At 40.4% G+C, this 20,683-nt stretch overlaps 2 protein-coding genes across 5 annotated transcripts; one reads left to right on the forward strand and one right to left on the reverse strand.

The window, feature by feature from the left end:
* Nucleotides 1-1,552: 1,552 nt before the first annotated feature.
* Nucleotides 1,553-12,899, reverse strand: ark2n (arkadia (rnf111) N-terminal like PKA signaling regulator 2n). Of its 4 annotated transcripts, XM_086151919.1 has the most exons (6): nucleotides 12,660-12,897; nucleotides 11,469-11,726; nucleotides 10,824-11,276; nucleotides 4,760-4,930; nucleotides 4,186-4,297; nucleotides 1,553-4,081 (listed from the first exon to the last, which is right to left on the reverse strand). In XM_086151919.1, the coding sequence occupies exons 2-6, from the start codon at nucleotides 11,659-11,661 to the stop codon at nucleotides 3,892-3,894; spliced, it is 1,119 nt and encodes a 372-aa protein (XP_086008045.1). In that variant the 5' UTR covers nucleotides 11,662-11,726; nucleotides 12,660-12,897; the 3' UTR covers nucleotides 1,553-3,891. The 4 variants fall into 4 exon arrangements, with proteins under 4 accessions (XP_086008045.1, XP_086008041.1, XP_086008044.1 ...); XM_086151915.1 differs by having other exon boundaries at nucleotides 10,824-11,726; nucleotides 12,660-12,896; XM_086151918.1 differs by lacking the exon at nucleotides 4,760-4,930 and having other exon boundaries at nucleotides 10,824-11,726; nucleotides 12,660-12,895.
* Nucleotides 12,900-14,537: 1,638 nt separating this feature from the next.
* Nucleotides 14,538-19,893, forward strand: atp5f1a (ATP synthase F1 subunit alpha). The gene is made up of 11 exons (XM_086151920.1): nucleotides 14,538-14,673; nucleotides 15,635-15,710; nucleotides 15,820-15,989; nucleotides 16,213-16,386; nucleotides 17,402-17,568; nucleotides 18,123-18,423; nucleotides 18,516-18,740; nucleotides 18,814-18,921; nucleotides 19,197-19,341; nucleotides 19,434-19,584; nucleotides 19,673-19,893. Exons 1-11 carry the CDS (start codon nucleotides 14,614-14,616, stop codon nucleotides 19,749-19,751), a joined length of 1,656 nt encoding a protein of 551 aa, XP_086008046.1. The 5' UTR covers nucleotides 14,538-14,613; the 3' UTR covers nucleotides 19,752-19,893.
* Nucleotides 19,894-20,683: the final 790 nt, after the last annotated feature.

Genomic DNA, 20,683 nt, shown 5'->3' on the forward strand with positions numbered 1-20,683 from the left:
ACGAAGTGGTCGCGAGGTTTTTCAGAGCTTTGTCAAAAAAAAAAAAAAAAAAAAAAAAAAACGGATACAGGAGAATTAAAAAAAATGGTAATTTTTTGGGAGGGGGAACGTCAGCTTCGTAAGCATATGTTGGACTATTTTCTTGAACAGCAGAGATCTGTGTCTCAACTCTGCCTTAAGTTTTTAAGCCTTAGGGGAGGGGAACAGATGGGCATTGGGTGTGGGGGGGTGGTTCCACAAAACCCTTAGTCCCATATGTCCTTGTCTTCCAGTTCCCACCGTCCAACGCTTTAAGAAACACAAAGAGCCTCACACAATTAATGCGGATCTCAAATCATTTTGATTTGCTCACAAATATCCGGCCGTCGACTTTAAATGCTGATATCCCACCATCTAACGATATCAAACATGGTAAAAATAGCTACTGCCGAGTTCGATTTGTAAGAAAATGTAATTTACATTGAATGATGGGTGAAGCTTTTTTGATTTCTCACAAATCATCACGGCTTGCCAGCAGCCATGCCGTTACGCTTAAATACATTTTGATCTCACAATGATATTTGGCAAATACATACAGCCATTTTTACCATATTTAAGTGAACACTCATAATTCATTTTCAATAAATAACATTAGCAGTTAGCCAAAGCAGATTTTATCTCATCTAAATATTACAATTTGCCTGCACTTTGAATGATTGCAGATGATTTCCGGTGCAACTCGGTGTGTCGATTGGAGCAGAGCTCGACAGGGACACGGAATATCGTGTTGCGGTTAGAGCTCACGTTAACAACTTTGCTGTCAAAAATCCTGAAGTGCACCATCCAGACCAAACTTTGAAAGTGAGGGAGCACATTCACTGGTGCCCCATAAAAATTAGCATACAGCTGATGCTCTGCCCTGAGGGTGAAAAGAAATGGCGAAAGGCCTTTGGTTCGAGGAAAAAGGCCCTGCAGAGCGCATTGCTCTACTCGCTCATTGTCCTCTTCATGTGAACTCCATATGTCCCCCTAGTGGCAGGTGTCACAGCGCGACCTCTGACCTGGCGTGCCACTTTTGTTGTTGAGGGTTAGGTTGTATTGTTCACAGTGAGGCTGTTGTCTAGACTGTTTGGCCACAGGGGAAAAGAATGCAACATGGAAGTTGTATCTGGGGTGTTCAGACGGTGCGCCTACCGAATCGACGTTCTTTTAATGTGGTTGTTTCAAGATTGCTTTTCAACCATTTGTCCCATCTGTTCCATAAATGACTTGAAAATTACTATACGCAAGTTTTAATGTGACAGTTGAAGGAGACTCGGCTCAAATCGCTCAGCTAGTCTACCCTTGAAAATCAGTGCACGAATGACATTTTGATGAATTACAAAATTAGGGTGATCTTTGCTCTGCACTGTAGAAAATGTAAAAGATGTGCAATGCATTGCTATTCTTTACATCACTCTGCGGTGTAAGTAGAAACGCGGTCATTGCTTTGCAGTCAATGAGGTGAGATCCTTATATAACTCTGCTATCAGTCAGAATGCGTGTCTTGCAACAATGAGGAATGACTGTACAAAACTTGTTAAATAATGCTCTATTTATTTCTTTTTAAAATAGTTTTTGTTCTACAGACATAAGTTCAAGGAAGGTATGCAGAAGCAACAAAATAAACACTTTTTAATTTAAAATACTGACATTAAAATTAAAATAAAAAAAAAAAACAAAAACAAAATAAAAACAGAGAAGTGGGGCTAAAAGACCGGCAATGAGGATAATATCAAGATGTGAGGTTTAAGATAAAACCAACATGCTATGTGCATCCATAACTGCGCAACACCGCCCTATTATTTTCTACCAGATGTCTATCTCTAAAAAGACATGAGCAATGTCTTGATTTACAGTTCAATAAAATCCTTAATAACATTAGAAGCAGAGGAAGTCTGTTAAAACAACTGCCATTATGATAGCTGAGCAAAGGGTAAAGAAATGGCGAATGGCAAAAAAACAACAACAAACAAAAATCCCCCAAGCTTTAAAAAAAAACAAAAAAAAACAAAACCCTACTGTATCTTGACTTCAAAACACAAGTATTGTAACCTCGGTATCAACATACGCAAAGACTTCCAAATAAAAAAAGAGAAAAATCACTTCTGAAGCAAATTGAAACGGAACAGGCAAGGAACGAAAATTCAAATCGGGGAAGAAATCAAAATTTCTATTTGGACTTTGGTTTAGCAATTTCTATTCAGGATTTTCCCTTTCAGTGACCAGCATAAGTTAAGTAGAATGATTCCGTGTTTCAGATGCATCACTTATATCATACCTTATATGGTGTCAACAGTTTGTGAAGTTGGATTATCAATAAAAATCTACCAGTAGTACTGCATGAGAACAGAAGTAAGACCACAGGGAAAGAAAGCAGGCAGACCCCAAGAATATGGGTTGGAACAGTTCTTATAGTGTCTCTTCTCTCGGCGCCTCTCGTTTGGGCACAATCACCACCTTTTCTTCTTCTTTTTTTTTTTTTTTTAATGTATGCTAAATTCACATCTATTACTAAAATATTTATTGTTCAGATAGCAAAATCCACTGTTTCTAAGGTAAAAGAATACGCTTTACATGATTTCAAAAGAAAATAGTGCACATTTCAAGGCATTCAGGACATCTTGCTTTGCAGTATTTTATGGAAGATACATTTCCTTTGTTTTTATAAAGGGGTCCCCAGAGGTTCAAAAGAGTTTGCATTCACTCTGGATAAGCATGCAGCTAAGTCCGCACTGCAGTCATACATTCACTGATTGACCATTCTCCAATAAGTAGCACATCCTTAGTATTGACAGTGAACCAGAAAGTTCATTGGTAGAAATGCATTTAAAGATTTGAGACCACACAGCTGGACACGTGTGTAGTCTGTTTTCAAATTAAAATGAAAAGGTTGGTCATATGAGAGTATTTTACGGCCTCTAACAAAGGTCAGCGAATATGCGTTTTGTGAGACGGTTTCCTGTGACTCTTTGAGAGGCAGTATTTAAAATGAGGATTTCAACACTTCCAACTCGGTCGCTCGAAAAAGTGACGCAGAGCGACATCCGAATTCCGTCTGCTGCGCTCGGTCATTGTGAGATTATTCAGCATGAAAAGAAAACTTTAGTACTCTTTGCTAATAAATAGGACTTTGTTTCTGCAATGGTTATCAGCCACATCTGAATTTTAGACATCAGTGTCATCCCAGGATTTCAGATTTGGTGAATCCACGTAATAAATAAAATCTGCGATTTTGAAAACAATGCTAAACCAGTGGTGAGACTTTTTAGAACTGAATTGACTGTTGACATTTAGCGAACTTATGCGTCAATGGTCGACTGTACAACACAGAGTGTACCAGCTGCCGTTTTGTCTTGACTGCAGATTAAAATGCAGAACACAGTCAGAAAATATGCCTTAAGTCTGTAGTGAAGCAGGTCGATACAAAAAGGTTTTGCGATACTGACCTGCTCTCAAGCAGCAATTTTTTAATTTTTCACTGTACAGCTTGCAAGCACACAACACAAAATGACCAACCATTATGGAGGGGTAACTGAGGTATCAGGAGGGAGGATATTGCTATAATTAACAGTTAAACCACTCTTTTTTGTACATTTCCACCTGCACTCCAAGTGCTGTGCCATTTTATCACAACTATATTAATAGCTGAGGAGTCAAGTTAAGGGAATCACATCAACAGAATGGCTTTGAGACACGATTGTTTAACAGTAATTTAAAAACAAACAGTGCTCTCGAGCAGGAAGAATCCATGAGTAGTTACGCGTGAGGCCGTTACTCTAGGGAAGGATTTCAGCCCTGACGTGGAGGCGAGGCGAGGCGAGAGGGATGAGTGAGGGGAGGAAATCGGGGGGTACTCGGTATACAAGGTGTTTAAAGAAGGTATTTGTGTCCGGTGTCCTCGTCCAGCGTGAGGTCCACTACTTCCGGAGGGGACACCCAGTTGGGCTGAGGGGAAACGGTAGTCCAGAGCTGTGGCTGATTTGTGCTGTTTAACTGGTCCACTGAGTTCTCCTTCCAGGAGGACAAACTCTTTATCACTCCCCCACACGGATGGGCACATCTGCTCGGAGAGGACAAAAACAAAACAAGAAATCATTCAACAGCTTATAACCCTTGCTTGATTGACTTCGTGAACATGTTTCTCCGCTGGCCGGCTATCTTTACCGTGCTTTTTCTTGCACTCCCACTATTTCCACCTCGCTGTCTGAGGAGGCAATGTTAATCTGGCCCTTGTGTTGAGAACTTTCCTTGTGTGACAGCTCTGCCTCAACTTGGCCTGAAACAAGTAAAAGAGGAGCACAGTCACACATTGTGAGCGGCGCCAGAGCACCAGAGAGCTTCGGGCCTTGGTGACACACAATGGCTGCAGCTGCTTTGACACACACACACACACACACACATACACGAGAACAAAAACAATGATGAATCTGACACTTGTGCCTCAAAGTTTACTGGATGGCATGGAGTGACACGTCCGACAAAATTTTGATTTTCATGCCTCGCCAGTTAGTCAGTCAGTCATAAGACGCGCACACTTTAGTCTTGAAAGATGGAAGAAAGATGTTTACGGCACCAAAGCGAAAGCAGCAGAGTGAAGCCCTATTTCAAAGGCCTCTTGCTGAGAACAATAAGACCGTCTCCCCGGAAAGCCCATTGCTTATTGATGACACCCATGCCGCTAAAATTCCTGCCTGCGCCGAGAGGAGTATAAATGATCAATTTTGATTTTGTAACTGACCTGAAATAGAGCCAAGAGCTTTTATACACCCAGAGTGAGTTGGTATATCCTGGCCTCTGTGTGTTTTTAGCTCATGCTTTATCACCGTGGGTCGGACTGTCTCCACATTCATACTCTCCTCGTTAGAATCTGTGTCTGAAATATCATAGTGACCCACTACTGGAGGCCCGTCTGCAGAAAACAAAGAAAACACTTCATTATTCAAACCATGCCTTTGCAATAGGTGGACTCCGAAGCTGAGACTGCATTGCGAATGTCTCTCGCATCAGCACTGGAAATAAATGCAAGGCATCTGCCCGGTTTTCTCGATCGCTTACGGTCGTATCATCCATAAAAGAACACATTCTAGTATTTTTAATTTGACTTTTCAAGCTCTGGCATAAAGCGCAACCTCTTAGGTGGACCTCAAGTGAAGTTTTCGTCTTTTGCGGTTGTGTGTGCATCGTATGAATAAGCCTTTTACCAAAAAAAAAAAAAAAGTTTTTTCTCACCATTTATTGCTTTTAAAATAACAGCCATTCACATAAAAACTACACTAGAATACAGTCATTACAAAAGCACATCAAAGTAATCTTACTTAGTGAAAGAAATGGGAGTGCGATAAAGAAAGCGGGGAAGAAAAAAAAAGGCCTGTGAAAGAGTGGGAACATGTATCTTTGTTCAACCCTGTAAAAGGAGTGTCTGGAAGACACACGCATGCAGGCAGACAGGCACGCGTGCACGCACACACAGCACACCAGACATGTGTGGGTGTGTACGGAGGGGCTTCATTTGGACAGCATGTACTATGAGAGAACGTTGCCCATGAATAGTTGATTGAGCTGAAATAAGCAGGTACCAGGGTTACCAGAGAAACAGAGCACTTGCCAGTGTAAAAGGCCAGGTAATAAGGGTAGAAAAACGAATAATGTAAACTAGGATAGTCTCTTTGGTAAACAACGGACTGTCCTTAGTTCTTTTAGATGCAGGCAGTTTGTGATTGAATGCACAAGGCTCCAGTACTGCGCAGACAAAACAAAATGGTGTAAAGGTTATCTCAGGTTGGGAAAAAGAAAAAACAAAAAAAAAAAAAAAAAAAAAAAGAGGAAAGGAGATACTGAATGCACATTATTGATAAAATGGCAAATGATGCACCATAAAAAAAATTGAAAAAAAAACAAAAACAAACAAAACACCAATACTCACACACTTTGAAACAAAACCACTAAGCTGAGAAGAAACACATAAAATGTTCCGCCAGTCACCATTTATAAGTGGAGCTATAATTAGCACACATGCTGCTGAGAAGAAAAAAAAAAAAAAAATCTAATGTAGCTTTGCACTTTCTATATATAAACACATGCAAACAGGTGGGGAAAATATGTGTTCGACTTCTTGTAAAATTGAAAGCCACGGGGTTACAAATACACATACAGAAAATGAACCCCTTCACATCGCAACCATAAATATTTTCAGATTTCATCACTGAGGTCTATAATTGATGGTGTTAGTGTTTAGAGCTGTGTTCTACATCATAAAAGGTTTTGCTGAGAAGGCGGGAAGAAGGTTTCCGCCTCAAAGACCGTGGAGTTCGAGGCCACTTCAGACAAGTCTGTCTAGGTAATCGCCAAACACCATGCGCCGCCTCTGCAGCTTTACAGTTTTTGGGTCTGGAATTCAGTCAGTTCTGGTCGAGCTGCAAAACACACGATGGTCTGTGAGGGTGCAGGTCAAGCTGCCGAACAAGCGCAAATTAAAAAAATATCATTTAAGATTTAAGGCGCTTGACTCTGCAGCTAAATAGCCACAACAGAGAACCCATGCCTTGCCTGATGTCCATCAACTATACATAGACAACTTAATACACACATTAGGAACCAGTTCTCCTTCACTAGTTTGTTTCTGCACAAATGGCAGCGGTAGCAGCAAATGTAACAGAACGGTCAACCATAAAAATGTAAACACATCTCATCTAATTAGGTAAAACAATTTTCAAAAGCAAGAGATCCTGGGGGTTAGTATATTGCGGTTACATTTGTAGGTAAATCTAGGTTTAAAATTTTACGTTAGTAAAGCTATGCCACCAAAGTAAAAGGCTGCAACAAGAGTTTAAAATCCCGAACCATTTACAAGCAAAGTGCAAACGTAGTTCAGAAGAATGTTTTGTGTTGAACCTGATTCCTAAAGAAATATGACGCTCTATCATTCCCAATGCAAATTCAGAATGACAAGGCACATGCTATTACGTAGCAGCACCCACCTAGTATTGTACTGATGGCTATCCAGCTGCTGAGATGCACATTCTATACGAATGACATAATCAACTTCTGTGGCGGTGTGTATTTATACGCAAGGGTGGGTACAGCTGGTGACAAAAATAAAATAAAAACTGAAAAAAAAAAAAAAGAGCCATACAGTAAGCAATACAATAAGAGCCCTGACTCAACGTACTGAGAAATGCCCCATGTCCGAGTCACAGGTGCTGTAAAGTTGAAATATTTACAAAGTCAAATCTCACAGTGATTCAGTACCAGCAGACAGCCAGCAAGACCTCAGACCTGTACTGAGCCTATCCAGATGACCAGCTCAGGCCCTGTTGCAGTTGATGGTTTATCTATTTATTGACATTGCATCATTTAGCTAAGCCCAATCGCCATGGTTTCTCTTCACACAGTTCGCCACTTTGTCGGCCAAAGTGAGAATCTGGGCTGAGTGAATTAGGAGTGGAAACTAGACATTCAAGAGACCGGGGTCTGGAACGCCTAGATTTCCATTCTGCGTGACCACTTCAGGTAGGATGTTGTTGTTGTTTATTGGTGTGTTGGTGAGACTGTTGTTCTCTCGTGCCAACATGTAGGCAGCCATAGTCTCTGCAGACTCTGAGGAGGGTAAAAAGGAACTGGGCGGGGAAGATCGCAGTCCATGGGATGGATGCTGCTGCCCCTCTAGGGCATCGCTTGAACGTTTGGACGAGTCGTTGTCCGAGTCGAGGTGTGCGAGCTTTTCCATCCAGATGCGGAAGCGCTCCTCTGTCTGACGCTGCATCACAGCTATTCGTGTCATGGCCTCCTCCAGAACACTGCTGATGCCGTTCCTGTCCCACGAACCGGTGTCCAGCAGCCCATGAATGTGGGCGCCCACTCTGGATCTCTCCGATGCACGTCTGAAGCCAGCTTTAAAGACATTGAGGCCAAGCCATAAGAAAATACAGTTGCACGTTCATGCTTCGGAGGTGGACTTTGAGTAAAGAGAAAATGAGTTTGTTTTTTGGTTACGTGCAGTTCGACTCTTTCATGCTGATGGACTACATCATGCAGTTGTAGCACTCAGAACTGTGTGCTGGATGTAGAAAAAAAAAATGGTTGAAAGAATTTCCTGTTCTACAGTTCCCTATAGAAAGATAATTGATGTCTCTGGCGGCTGAATTACTGTCTGTGGCTTGGAAAATATATTAACTGGTGAGATTTTGAGGTAAACACAGCAGTCTAGAGCTTGAAAAAGCATGATTCAATAGCTTCAAATATTTCTCTGTTAAGATCTCTATGATCCTTGCAATTGAGGCAGGGTTAGTACAGGCTAAAACAAATCTGGCAAGGAAAAAAAACAAAACAAACAAAAAAAAAAAAACAACTACCACCCAATCACAATTATTTCAACAAAACATTGACATACCAGAACTATAGCTTCTTTTAGACAAAAGAAAGCTCAACAACCATGAGTGGAAGAGAAAAGACCAGGCTAGTAAAAAAACATGACTTCCTCAACAAAAAGTCTGAGAATGCAAATACCAGCTCACCAGTCGTAATGGGTGGGGAACTAAGACAAGCGACCTGAGCAATAAACACCCAAATAATCTAAAGAAACAAACACGGGGCTGAAATGTAGCCCGTAATGTCAGTGATCAGATAAGTCTGAACCTGCCTTTATTTGACCTCTCTTTACTAGCACAGCAAACCTGTACTCTGATATTTTAAAAATGTATAGTTATAATGAATATGTAATATATATGTTCAACCCGGTAGACCGCCAAAGACTCCGATTATGGTTTGGACTAGCCTGGCATTGTGAGTCCAAACTGTCAAAGTTACTTAGTCTGGGTCCCTTCAGTTCATTTTAGATTTCCACTGAGTGTTAGCAAAAGCTTCGTAGCAAATAGAGGTGTGGACACAATTCACCAGACCGACAACCGGAGTTAAAGAACACTTGACGAAACAACTAATCTGTGAAAGAACTTTTGACGAAACAGGCAGTCAGAGGAACAGAATGTGCTAATTTGTGCTCAGACATGAAAAAATGTGACGGAATAGCATGCTGCCAACAAACGCTGTCAATGTTCAGCTAGCTTATCCTTCTTTACACTGAAAACTTACTGAGTTTTTGTTCACCTGTTCAAGGAAACATGCAGTCTTGGTCACTCTAGCCACAACCTTAAGCCGCCATCTTGTGTTTACAAAAAGCCTTCGGGAATGTCTGATGCGTCACTGGATATTCCCACTAATTGGTAGTTGTTTACCGATCCTAATATCAAACCTACCCCATTCAAAATAAGAAGTTACAGTTGTCCTGGTATTCACAAACCATTAGATATTTAAATGAAGGGGACCGGGGGACTGGTAGAGTGACATGAAATATGAGCCTGACAGATTCACCTTACTGCCAGGCTACGTTTTTACAGCGTTGAATTCAGTGCCAGGACCAACTCCAAAACCTACTCTGATCAGCACTTGATACTGATTTGTTGAATAAAGTTGTATTACAATGTCTCGACGAAATGTTTTAAATATTTTTCCCTTATTTTATTCAACACCTCAACACTACTGACGGAATTTGTATCTGATTGTATCTGACGTCAAAGCACAGTGAACCTAGATGGTCCCCCATTATTTGATGTCTCTATGATATTATTGACCAGTACTAGCTGGGTTATTACAGACAATAGTTTCATGCTTTGAAATAAATTACATGTACTTTGAGTATGTTCAAATGTCAATGATAAATGTAAATGACAATAACAAGACTTATTAAGCCATTTTGCTTAGCGACTACTTTTACTTAAGGCAGTTTATAAAGAGCTTATGCATATTTTAAATCAATCTAGACATTTTAGTTGAGAAGACCCCCCACCCCAAAAAAAGAATGTATTGATCAATAGCATAATATGTACAAGACATTTCTGGCTCTTTCAGACCTTCAGAGAAATTCCTCACTGAATATATAATCACCTGTTTGCAATTCTAAAAATCTTCATCTCCTTTAATGTCAGCCAAAGTGAAGGAGGATAAATAGCACATCTTAAAAAAGATTTTTAAGGGATCATAAAGAGCAAATTATTCACTACAACCCCCAGTGTAAAAACAAAAAAGATCAAGGATAACTGACTGCTGAGCATTATAAAAAGGCACAATAAATGACTACGCTACACTTTTGCTAGCAGCCCAGTGAGCTGTCGGAAATAAAGAGTCTTGTAACTTCGTCTAACACACAAAGATCACACACCATTGTCTATTTACAGCGAGGGCTCAGGATATATACGGTTCAATCTCTGGAATGTAACCTACAATATAGGTGAGATGAAGACAAGTTTATTTAATTTCATGATTTGAAGGATGTTCAGACTGCCATGGCATGCAAATGGTTAAAAATACCAACAAAAAACGTACTACAAGTGACTGGGCACCAGCACTTCTAGACAGATACTTTAAACAGACAAGATGAAAGAATATAGGTGATGAGCGGGAAAACAACTATATATGGCATGACTGGAAAAAAAAAGAAACAAAGCAGTGCGAGGATTAATCTGATACTATGAAGGTTTACTGTGGCCTCATGACATGGTTTCACTAGATTTCTTTATGTGTTGTGGATGAACTCTGATTTGGGTTTGAAAATCATGCAGTCTAGTTGTTCAGCTGTTGATGCTGACCTTGCCTTTTTCACAAAAGTCTGTCTTTTACTATGTGACCATGTTTAAAATTGGATGATACTATCTAAGTGGCTGCCACGGTTTACTGTGGTGCTAATGTGAAGTCTTGACAGTGGGAATAGTACTATCCTGTAGATGTGTTTTGTGAGCTATGGATTTTACCTGGAATATCTGTCTTGATTGTCTTGCTACCTCCTGAAGTTTCGTCATCCTCATCCTCAGAGGAACTGGTGCTGGAGTCACATGTGAGCTCGCTGTCACTTGTACTGCTGTCCTGCAGCAGGTTGTACTTCTTTCGTGCTGCTGCCTCTCGTTTTTGCCTCAGCAAACGCATGCGCTCCTTGTGTTTCTGGCTCCGGTGACCTTTTGTTTTTGCAGGCTTGCCGTTAGTTTGCTTCTCCTGCCCACCTGCTGCCACTACAGTTGGCTGGCAGCGGTTTTTCTTTGCGGCCATTGCATTCGGAGGCATCTCGCTCTCAGAGCGTGACCGCCGAGACTTCCTCCCTGCTACTGCTGTGGTAGATATTTGCTTTCCAGCTGCCTGGCCAGGATCCTCTGTGGCATCCATACTGACTTCTTCCTCTTCCCCAGCAGCGGGAGCAGGACATTCTTCCCCTGAGGAGAGTGTGTCTGAATCAGCGAGGTGGCCACTGGATGAGGGGGAAAGCATGCAGGGGTTTGAGGAATCACTCTCATATATATGACGAGAGACAGGTTTGTCACTCCCTGTAGAGGCATGTTGCGACTCTGGGGAGTCTCTGTGGAGCTCCTTCATCAGGCATGGCATGGAGAGGATACTCTGCTCACCCTCTGTATGCAAGGGACTCTCTGCCTCCTTTTCCCTAGGTGGTGAGCTGGTACTTGTGGTTGTTTCTGTTTTAAGATGTTCATCGTGCTCTCCCTGAACAGATGCTGAGGCTGATTGTGCTTCATCAAGGCACTCCAAAGGGCACTCTTCATCCAAAAATTCTTCTGCTTTCTCTGAATCAGCCATCTTCATGCTAGTTCAGCCCAAAGTCCAGTGGTCCAACAAAATTGGACCTATGTGCCTGACAAGGCACTCACCTGAGAGAGAGAGAGAGAGAGAGAAACAAGATATCTTTCATTCCAATCCATAGTCTAAATCTGGGCATCTAAAAGGCGTGCAGAATGTCACATACTGTATCTGAGGTTGTAACATAAATGCAGCTATGTAATTCATAAAATATAATAATGTATTAAAGGTGGTAATAAACACCTTGGAGTTCATGCTATTATTACTACTTCCAAGCACAGTCTGCAAACAATCAAGTTGGTTCAAGATAATATAGACGACAGTTTCACCCAGAAGTCCCATGATAGTGCAAGCTATAAAGTACAATATTTCTCTTTGTGGCCACTTCTGTAATAATGAAAAGTTACCTCTGTTGGTGACTTGACTTCTAGCAAAGGCCCTCAAATATTTAACAATTTTGTTTGCTTTTCAATATAAACCACGACTATGCTAGCGTAGAAACAGCATGCAATTTAACAAATGTTGGATGAAGAATTTTAACCGACACTATGTAGTTAGCAAGTAACTAACGCTGTTATGTGAGGGAAAAAAAACAACGATTATTTTAACATTGATTTTAAAGATATGTCCGTATTAGGAAAAAGTAGATGCAAGTGGAGAATGACTGGTCAGTTTGTGTGACCTGCGGGTCGTTTGTGGGTGCCTGACTGAAGGACTTTGACGTACGACTCTTGTCTCTACTGCTAGCAAAGGCTAAAATGGTATGCGTACTCAAGCTGGCCTCGTTCATAACCTTACACTCGGCAAACTTGGCGAGCACAGGGCGGCAAGTCATGGAAATATATTGAGGATGCGGGACAGCTGCGTTGCAAGAGCCTAAAAATGGAAACTGTATCTAGCCACCCAGAGGCGTAACACACAGTATAATGTAGCTAAAAGCTAACGTCATCTCAGTCAAAAGCGGATAGCTAACTTAGCATTCGGCTGCGCGAGTTGCAACTTACCGCTGCGCTAATTATTCTCTTCTTTTCCCAGTGTCGGACTTTTCAGCATTTTCAGTAATTTGCTCCCTCTCTGATTTACGATACATAAATGATTAGCTGATTATTTTACTTATTAAAAACTTGAAACAATCTGGACGTCTTTTGGCGCAGTGCGCTCGCACCTATGCGAGCCCTTTTAGCATTTAGCAGTTAGCTGTATTTATTTTAAAATGTCTCCATCACCCGTCCGCCGTCCGCAGAGTTACATGCGCCACTTCCGGCTTTTTTCTGAAACGAGCGCCCCTGTATGTAAAATTAATTACTACAGGGAAGAAGAGTTGCAGAGAAAGTTCACAAATATGAATGCTGTTTTAATTCTATTTGATCTTTTTTTTAATTTCTATTAATTTATATATATTTACTCTAAACCTTTAGTTTTTTTCAGTGTCTCCCTCCAACGTGTACTGTGATTGATTGGCTATTTTTTTGTATCTTGAGGATTATTTTAAAAAATAACCATTTCAGTAATATTGGGCAGATATGGCAGATATTATTTACACGGCAAAGATGGAAAGAAGATCAAATATCTGAACATAAGTCCAACGTTATGTATTGAGTAAACAACTTGCTTAATGGAAAGCAGCTTTCACATTTCAAAAGGTTTACTCAAGTGGAGTGAATTCAAGTCACAATATTTCCAAGACAATCCACCTGGGCATAGTTACTTTTAATGATAATAAAGTAAAATTCGTAGTTTTCCTCACACATTTCATACATATTTTCTGAATTGTGTATTTACAGTATGTATGCACATGCACGCACACACACAGCAAAAGATTAATAAATGTATTGATCTTTTTGCAATCTTTGTATCAATCCTTTACCTCAACAATGAAACATTGACTGTGTTGTTCTTTGATGAAATGCATGAAATCTGCAGAATCAGCATTTATGCTCTGTGTGGGTTGAAAAATTATTGATTTTTCTTTTATGTGGCCTGTCCTTTTTTCAAGACAAGGGCTGATGAAGCAGTATTTGCACGTGTGCTGTTATTTTGCCTAGGTTTGCAATTAATCCAACCGCTAGAGGTTTGTCGGCAAAGAGTAAAAGTGCTTTTCATAGAGAGCCCCTGGCACTGGCACATCAGTGCAGGTGCCCATCTGTGTATCTTTTTCAGTAGAAATTAAAAAAAAAGACAACTTTATTAGATTAGTTTACATACCTAGATCCCCTATATATCTGTCCGACACATACATTTACATTAGACAACTTTAAATCCCCAATATTTAGCCTGACATTTTCTAAACTTACACTTTGAACAAAATCTTGAATAATAAGAGCAGGACCTTTACAATTTTATTTTTTTCAGACATGTATAAATGTGAATTTCTTACTTGTTCTTTAAGATCTTGAATACTGAGATTGGGACTTTTACAATTATAATTTTTCAGACATGTATACATTTTTACAACACAATAATTCTGCTCATTTACTTAGGCTTGTTTTCAAATAACGTAAACCCAGAATTAATGAATAAATTGCTGATAAGCAAATTTATACTATTTGTTTAATTTAAAATGTATGTTTAATTTCGATTATATAGAAGAGATTCAACCTTCTTCTCGGGGAAAAAAAAATATATTAACCCCCCTTGACATTTGATTTCAGTCGGAATTTGAGCCAACACCATTATATGAAACTTCAAGTAGGGTAAGCCCTCAAAGATCCAGCGTTATATTAATTTACAGGGAAAATTGTATTAAAACGTTGTCACATAGAAATTACCTTGATGGCTAATCATGAATTAATATATTCATAATATAACAAAGTAAAATATAATAATTTGATTGGAAAAACATATAGGTCGTCAGTTTCGAAGTACTTCCGGGTCAGTGTGACCTTTCTTCCAGTCGGCTTCGTCCGCCATCCTTCTCTCTCCGCCTCGGGAGCAGGACAGACCCCGCCGAACACCAACATGCTGTCAGTACGCGTTGCAGCGGCTCTTGCCCGCACTCTACCTCGACGGGCTGGATTTGTAAGATGAACTTGAACTTCTTGTGTTAATGTTTTTATGATTTCATTCCGAAAATGTGTTCTTTTTATAGAAAAGAAGCCATGTTGGATCTCTGCATGAGGGCGTCATTTAGCTTCGGAGGACACCCGGCCTGCTTACCGTTAACACTGGTGTTAAGACGTGGCCAACTTTTTTAAGATTATAAATTATATTACTCGGTGGCATACTTAATCTAGTCTTTCTTGCTTTGTACATGAGGGTTTCCTTTGGATTTCAATCAGCTAAGGCTTAGATACGACGAATGGTATCAGAAATGAAGGTCATGTTTGTCACATTCTTAAAGCTAGCTCAAACCGTGTTTGCAGCGAATGTGCTAAAGTTTGTCATTCGTCATTGAGAGGAATATTTAAAATCAGATATTTAATATATTTTTAGCTTTAGATAAGAAAGTTTCGTTGTCGCAATTTTTCATTTTTTGGTTTAGCGTCCGCTAGATTTGCAGGAATATACGTGATCTGAAGGGTACTCTCAATTGACAGGTGTATAAACGCCCCTTGAATATCTGCATTTGCCATTTTATTTCCATTCTGTCATAACAACGTTGAAACTCATTTTAATGATTTATCTTACACATGGATTTGTAGCATTTATTACGTGGCAAATTGGTATATATTGCCAATTTTGAAGTGGCTAAAATTATTTATGGTGTTTACTTTTCACTCTGATCCAGTCAAAATGCCTGTGTTTTGCCGTATGGAATCAACATCCGGCAACAATAAAGAATTATATGTAATTTGTATCTGAAATATTTGCAAGGGCATTTTTTTTACTTTATAAAAAAAATAAAATAAATTACAGTTATTCAAACATTTGGTTTCAATAAGGTATTTTTTTTATCCCAGGTCAGTCAGTCTAACAATTCCACATCTTCATTTACTGAATAAAAGCTTAAAGTAACTGTAGATTTTCATCCTGCTCTAAGGTGTCAAAGAACGTCGCTGCAGCATGTGTAGGAGTCAAAAATCTCCACACCACTCGTCCATGGCTCCAGAAAACAGGTCAGTGTATGAAATGTGTGTCGGCCAGGGGGACAATGTCTTCTGAAGAAAGAAAAAAAAACAATGTAAATTTGTTGACCTTGTTTAACACACCCTACGTCTGCTAAAGGCACAGCCGAGGTGTCCTCTATCTTGGAGGAGAAGATCATGGGAGCTGACACTAGTGCTGACTTGGAGGAGACTGGTCGTGTGCTGTCCATCGGTGATGGTATTGCCAGAGTGTACGGCCTGAGGAACGTGCAGGCCGAGGAGATGGTGGAGTTCTCCTCTGGTCTCAAGGTGCGTCTCATGATATTATACTTTGACCCTTTCTTAAAGGGACTGATAGTGGTCTTTCTATATTTCATTAAAATTAAAAATATGTGTTTCAAAGACACCTTGCTTTGGATATCTAAATATAAATTGCCCCATCTTCCAAGGGGTCACTCACATTTGTGATTGGTTGTTTTTCTTTTTCTTTCAGTGTCTCAAAGTCACATCTGTTTCTCCTTTTTTCTTCCAGGGCATGTCTCTGAACTTGGAGCCTGATAATGTTGGTGTTGTGGTATTTGGTAATGACAAGCTGATTAAGGAGGGTGACATTGTCAAGAGAACCGGAGCTATTGTCGATGTGCCGGTTGGTGAGGAGCTTCTTGGCCGTGTTGTTGATGCCCTGGGAAATGCCATCGATGGAAAGGTGAATAAGAACAATTGAGTTTTGTTTTTTTTTCTGTAGCATAATTCATGAAACAGTTAAAAAGAAGGTGTTGCCAGAGTTGATTTGTCCTGCTGAATACTGTGCCTTTGACTCAGTCTCTCTGCACACTTCAGAAAATTTCCAGGATTGCCTTTTCTCTGTGATTACCAGTGGGGTACTTTTATGTTTACATCAAGCTGCACATTGCAGATCTATGGGATAGGAAGTGAGACAAGAAAAAGCTTAACCATTAGCCCATCTTCAAATTATATACCCTGTGCAGACTTTTGATCTTGTATGATCATTGGATCAACCTAAATTTGGTATTACAGTGCAAAAACATTTCCAGCACGACTGAAGCCAAAAAATAAAAGTATTATTACTTTTAGTATCTATTAAGAAATAAACAAGCAAAATTGCGCTGTCATTCTGCTTTCTGCTCTCAGTTGCATTTAAAGCTATTGTTGTGGAAGTCATTTGAAATAGTTTTTCAACACCATCTTATTCATATGAAAAATCTCTGACCAATTAGGTTTAATCTGTCTTACAAAAACACAATGTAAAAGATAAAAACTGTCATTTATATTGCAAAAATATCCACTTGCTTAACCTTGAAACATACTATTGGCTCTGGTATTAATCTTTATAAGACAAAAAGACCTTGTGCTCATGTCACCATGTCTTCAGCCTTTGTTTTGAATAAAAGTAGTCGTATTTCTCCCTCAGCTTTTATCCCAACAACTAAAATCACATTTATCATGAATCACTTTGAAATAGTCATCACAACTCTGTCAAAGAAATTGTATACTTAAATCCAAAATTACATTGCTGAATGAAGCGTGAACACCAATACTTTTAAGGAAAAAAAAGGGTTGGGATTGCTCTTACTAAGAGGAGAGATTCTCAGTTTTTAGGCTTGTAATGTGGGTAAATCTGTTCACTTGCTGTTGGAACAAAAAGAAAGTTTGGATTTCTTAGCAGGTCTGATTTTAGGTTCTAACCTGTCTTTCCTCAGGGACCACTAGGCTCCCAGACCCGCAGACGTGTGGGTCTGAAGGCCCCTGGTATCATCCCTCGCATCTCTGTGAGGGAGCCCATGCAGACCGGCATCAAAGCTGTGGACAGTCTGGTCCCCATTGGCCGTGGGCAGCGTGAGCTCATCATTGGAGACAGGCAGACCGGGTAGGAGGGGTTCACAGGGAAAAAAAAAACAAACGGAAACACTTGGCAGCTGTCTGAGTTTCTTCAAGTGCCAAAAAATGTTGCTACACTTAAATAAATCCAACACTAATGTCTCGTGTGTGTGTGCGTGCGTGTGTGCGTGCGTGTGCGTGTGTGTGTGTGTGTGTGTGCGTGTGCGTGTGAGTAAAAGGTCTTGCGACGAAAATTCTCAATAAGGACCAGCATTGCTACTATTTGCAACAGTCAGTTCAGAGCAGTATTTAGCATAGCAAGCGCCTTAAACATTACATAATAATCTCATGTTAGATGCAAAATCAAACGGTTCTCATTGGACTTTGGGCCCATTTTTTTTTCCCAACAGCTATTACACTTTATCAAATAATTTTTCAATGAATCCCACTTGATACACTAAGGTCCAAATTCAAAATGTTTCCACGCCACGCTGACATGAAAAGCACGGTTTAATCCTCAGCCTAATCTCAAGCTAATAGGTTTTGTCCAGTGTGAAAATGATCCTCAACTTTGCTTACTTAACCTGGAAATGTCTTCTCCAGCAAAACTGCCATTGCCATTGACACGATCATCAACCAAAAGCGCTTCAACGATGGGACTGATGAGAAGAAGAAGCTGTATTGCATCTATGTGGCTATTGGCCAGAAGAGATCCACCGTGGCTCAGCTGGTGAAGAGGCTGACCGATGCAGATGCCATGAAGTACACCATCGTGGTTTCTGCCACTGCCTCCGATGCTGCCCCTCTGCAGTACCTGGCTCCTTACTCCGGCTGTTCCATGGGCGAGTACTTCAGGGATAACGGCAAGCATGCCCTTATCATCTATGACGATCTGTCCAAGCAGGTAATGGTTTCTTCTTGTGGCGATATTGGCAACTGTTAGTAAATTGCAAATAGTTTGGGGTAAATTATCACTTTTTTTTTTTCCTGTTCTAGGCTGTTGCGTACCGTCAGATGTCACTGCTGCTCCGTCGCCCTCCTGGCCGCGAGGCTTACCCAGGAGATGTCTTTTACTTGCATTCCCGTCTGCTGGAGAGAGCTGCTAAGATGAATGACAACTTTGGTGGAGGCTCCCTCACTGCCCTCCCAGTCATCGAGACCCAGGCTGGTGATGTGTCTGCCTACATTCCAACCAATGTCATCTCCATCACTGATGGACAGGTACGTGTGACTTGTTGGATTCGATCCCATGAGAAATCCTGGAAACAAGTGACTAAATGTTTTTCTTACTCAGATCTTCTTGGAGACCGAGCTGTTCTACAAGGGTATTCGGCCCGCCATCAATGTAGGTCTATCCGTGTCCCGTGTCGGATCTGCTGCCCAGACCAGAGCCATGAAGCAGGTTAGATTTGTTAATCATTACAGAGAGGAATGATGTTCCACTCTTATGATCTGATATAATTTAATAACAATAACTGTAATTTATTTTTTACAAATACTTGCATAGTTCTGAACAAACTTTGTGTAAGTTGAAAATTACTCACCTCAAAGATGAACCTAAGAAATCAAGTAACTGCCCCATATCCGCAAGCCTTTTCAAAACAAAAGTGGGATTTAACATGTGTCTAGGAGGCGGTCAATTAACATGCCAACATTTGTGTTCACGTCGATCATCAGGTGGCTGGTACCATGAAGCTGGAGCTGGCCCAGTACCGAGAGGTGGCCGCTTTTGCTCAGTTCGGTTCCGACTTGGATGCTGCCACCCAGCAGCTGTTGAACCGCGGTGTTCGTCTGACTGAACTCCTGAAGCAGGGACAGTACTGTAAGTATCTTAGGAGCAGGAAAACGGGGTGTCAATGCAATAACTGCATTATATGAACGGTGATCTGATTCTGCGATTGACTTCCTTTTCAGCTCCGATGGCCATCGAAGAGCAGGTGACAGTCATTTATGCTGGAGTGAGGGGACATCTGGACAAAATGGAGCCCAGCAAGATCACCAAGTTTGAGAAGGCTTTTCTGCAGCACATTCTTAGCCAGCATCAAGACCTGCTGGCTGCGATCAAGTAAGTGTTTAGGCTTTTGCCAACAGCATGTTTTTTTTTTAATGTATTTTTTTTATTTGTTTCATAATGAATGTCTTCCTCATTGCAGGGCTGATGGCAAAATCTCTGAGGCATCTGATGCTAAACTCAAGCAGATTGTGTTGAATTTCCTCTCCAGCTTTGAATAAGATGATGCTTTCTGTTCTGGTTGTCCAAATGTTTGCTCAGTGCATCGTCAGTAGTACTTTCTATGACCTTGAAAAATTCAAGTGGCACTTGATCTTTACTGTACAGATATCTCTCAAGGGAGAATAAAGTATTCCAACTAAATGACGTGGTCTTTTTCTTGTTTGGATGTTGTAGTTTTGAGCTGTTAGGGCAACAACATTAGTTCTTTAAATATTTGATCAATTAAGATTTAGCAATTTAAGTGTGCTGATTGTTACTTATCCCCAGTGGTTCTGGGGTTTGCATGTGTGTAGACAAATCTTAAACAGCTGACTGGTTTCCTTATGATGGGGAAAAACAGAAGGAAACAAAGATTCAAGGCAAATATTGGCATGTAAAAACCTCATTCTGGAAAATAATTTGAATCCCCAATTTCTGATGATAGCGTTAAAGAACTTACAGTTGTATTTTAAAAAGACAAAGTTGTGTCTGGGACAATTAATGCTCTTATAACTTTAGGGCTGAAGTTTTCTTTTTCGATGACATGGTAACTTCCCTGTTTGTTGACAAGCTGGTTCGGTGTTGTCTTAAGATACCTGTCACAAACAACCGTCTACGTGAAACATTTAATCATATTTAACTACTTTCAATGAAGTATTTGCTACCTTTAACCAGTATGGAATTATATCTCCTCTCTAAAACCTTTTTAAAAGTTTTCACCACAGAATAAACAAGTTTCAGCTCGCATCTGGTTTTCTTGTGTGTTTCAAAGAAACAGGCTTGAAAGAAACAAATGGATCCCTCAGCACTTCACTGCCCTCTGCTGGAGGTGGGCGAGTTGGGGTTCATTTGAAATCTCGATGGCCAAGTCAAATGAGGAAAACACTTTATTTCGATTTTACAGTGAAAAAAAAAATCTAAATAAACCTGTCTCTTTGAACCACCCGCTGAC

This window comes from Fistularia commersonii, chromosome 9 (genome assembly GCF_037954325.1).
Source record: "Fistularia commersonii isolate RoL2024-O1a breed Wild chromosome 9, RoL_Fcom_v1.0, whole genome shotgun sequence".
Classification (NCBI taxonomy): domain Eukaryota; kingdom Metazoa; phylum Chordata; class Actinopteri; order Syngnathiformes; family Fistulariidae; genus Fistularia; species Fistularia commersonii.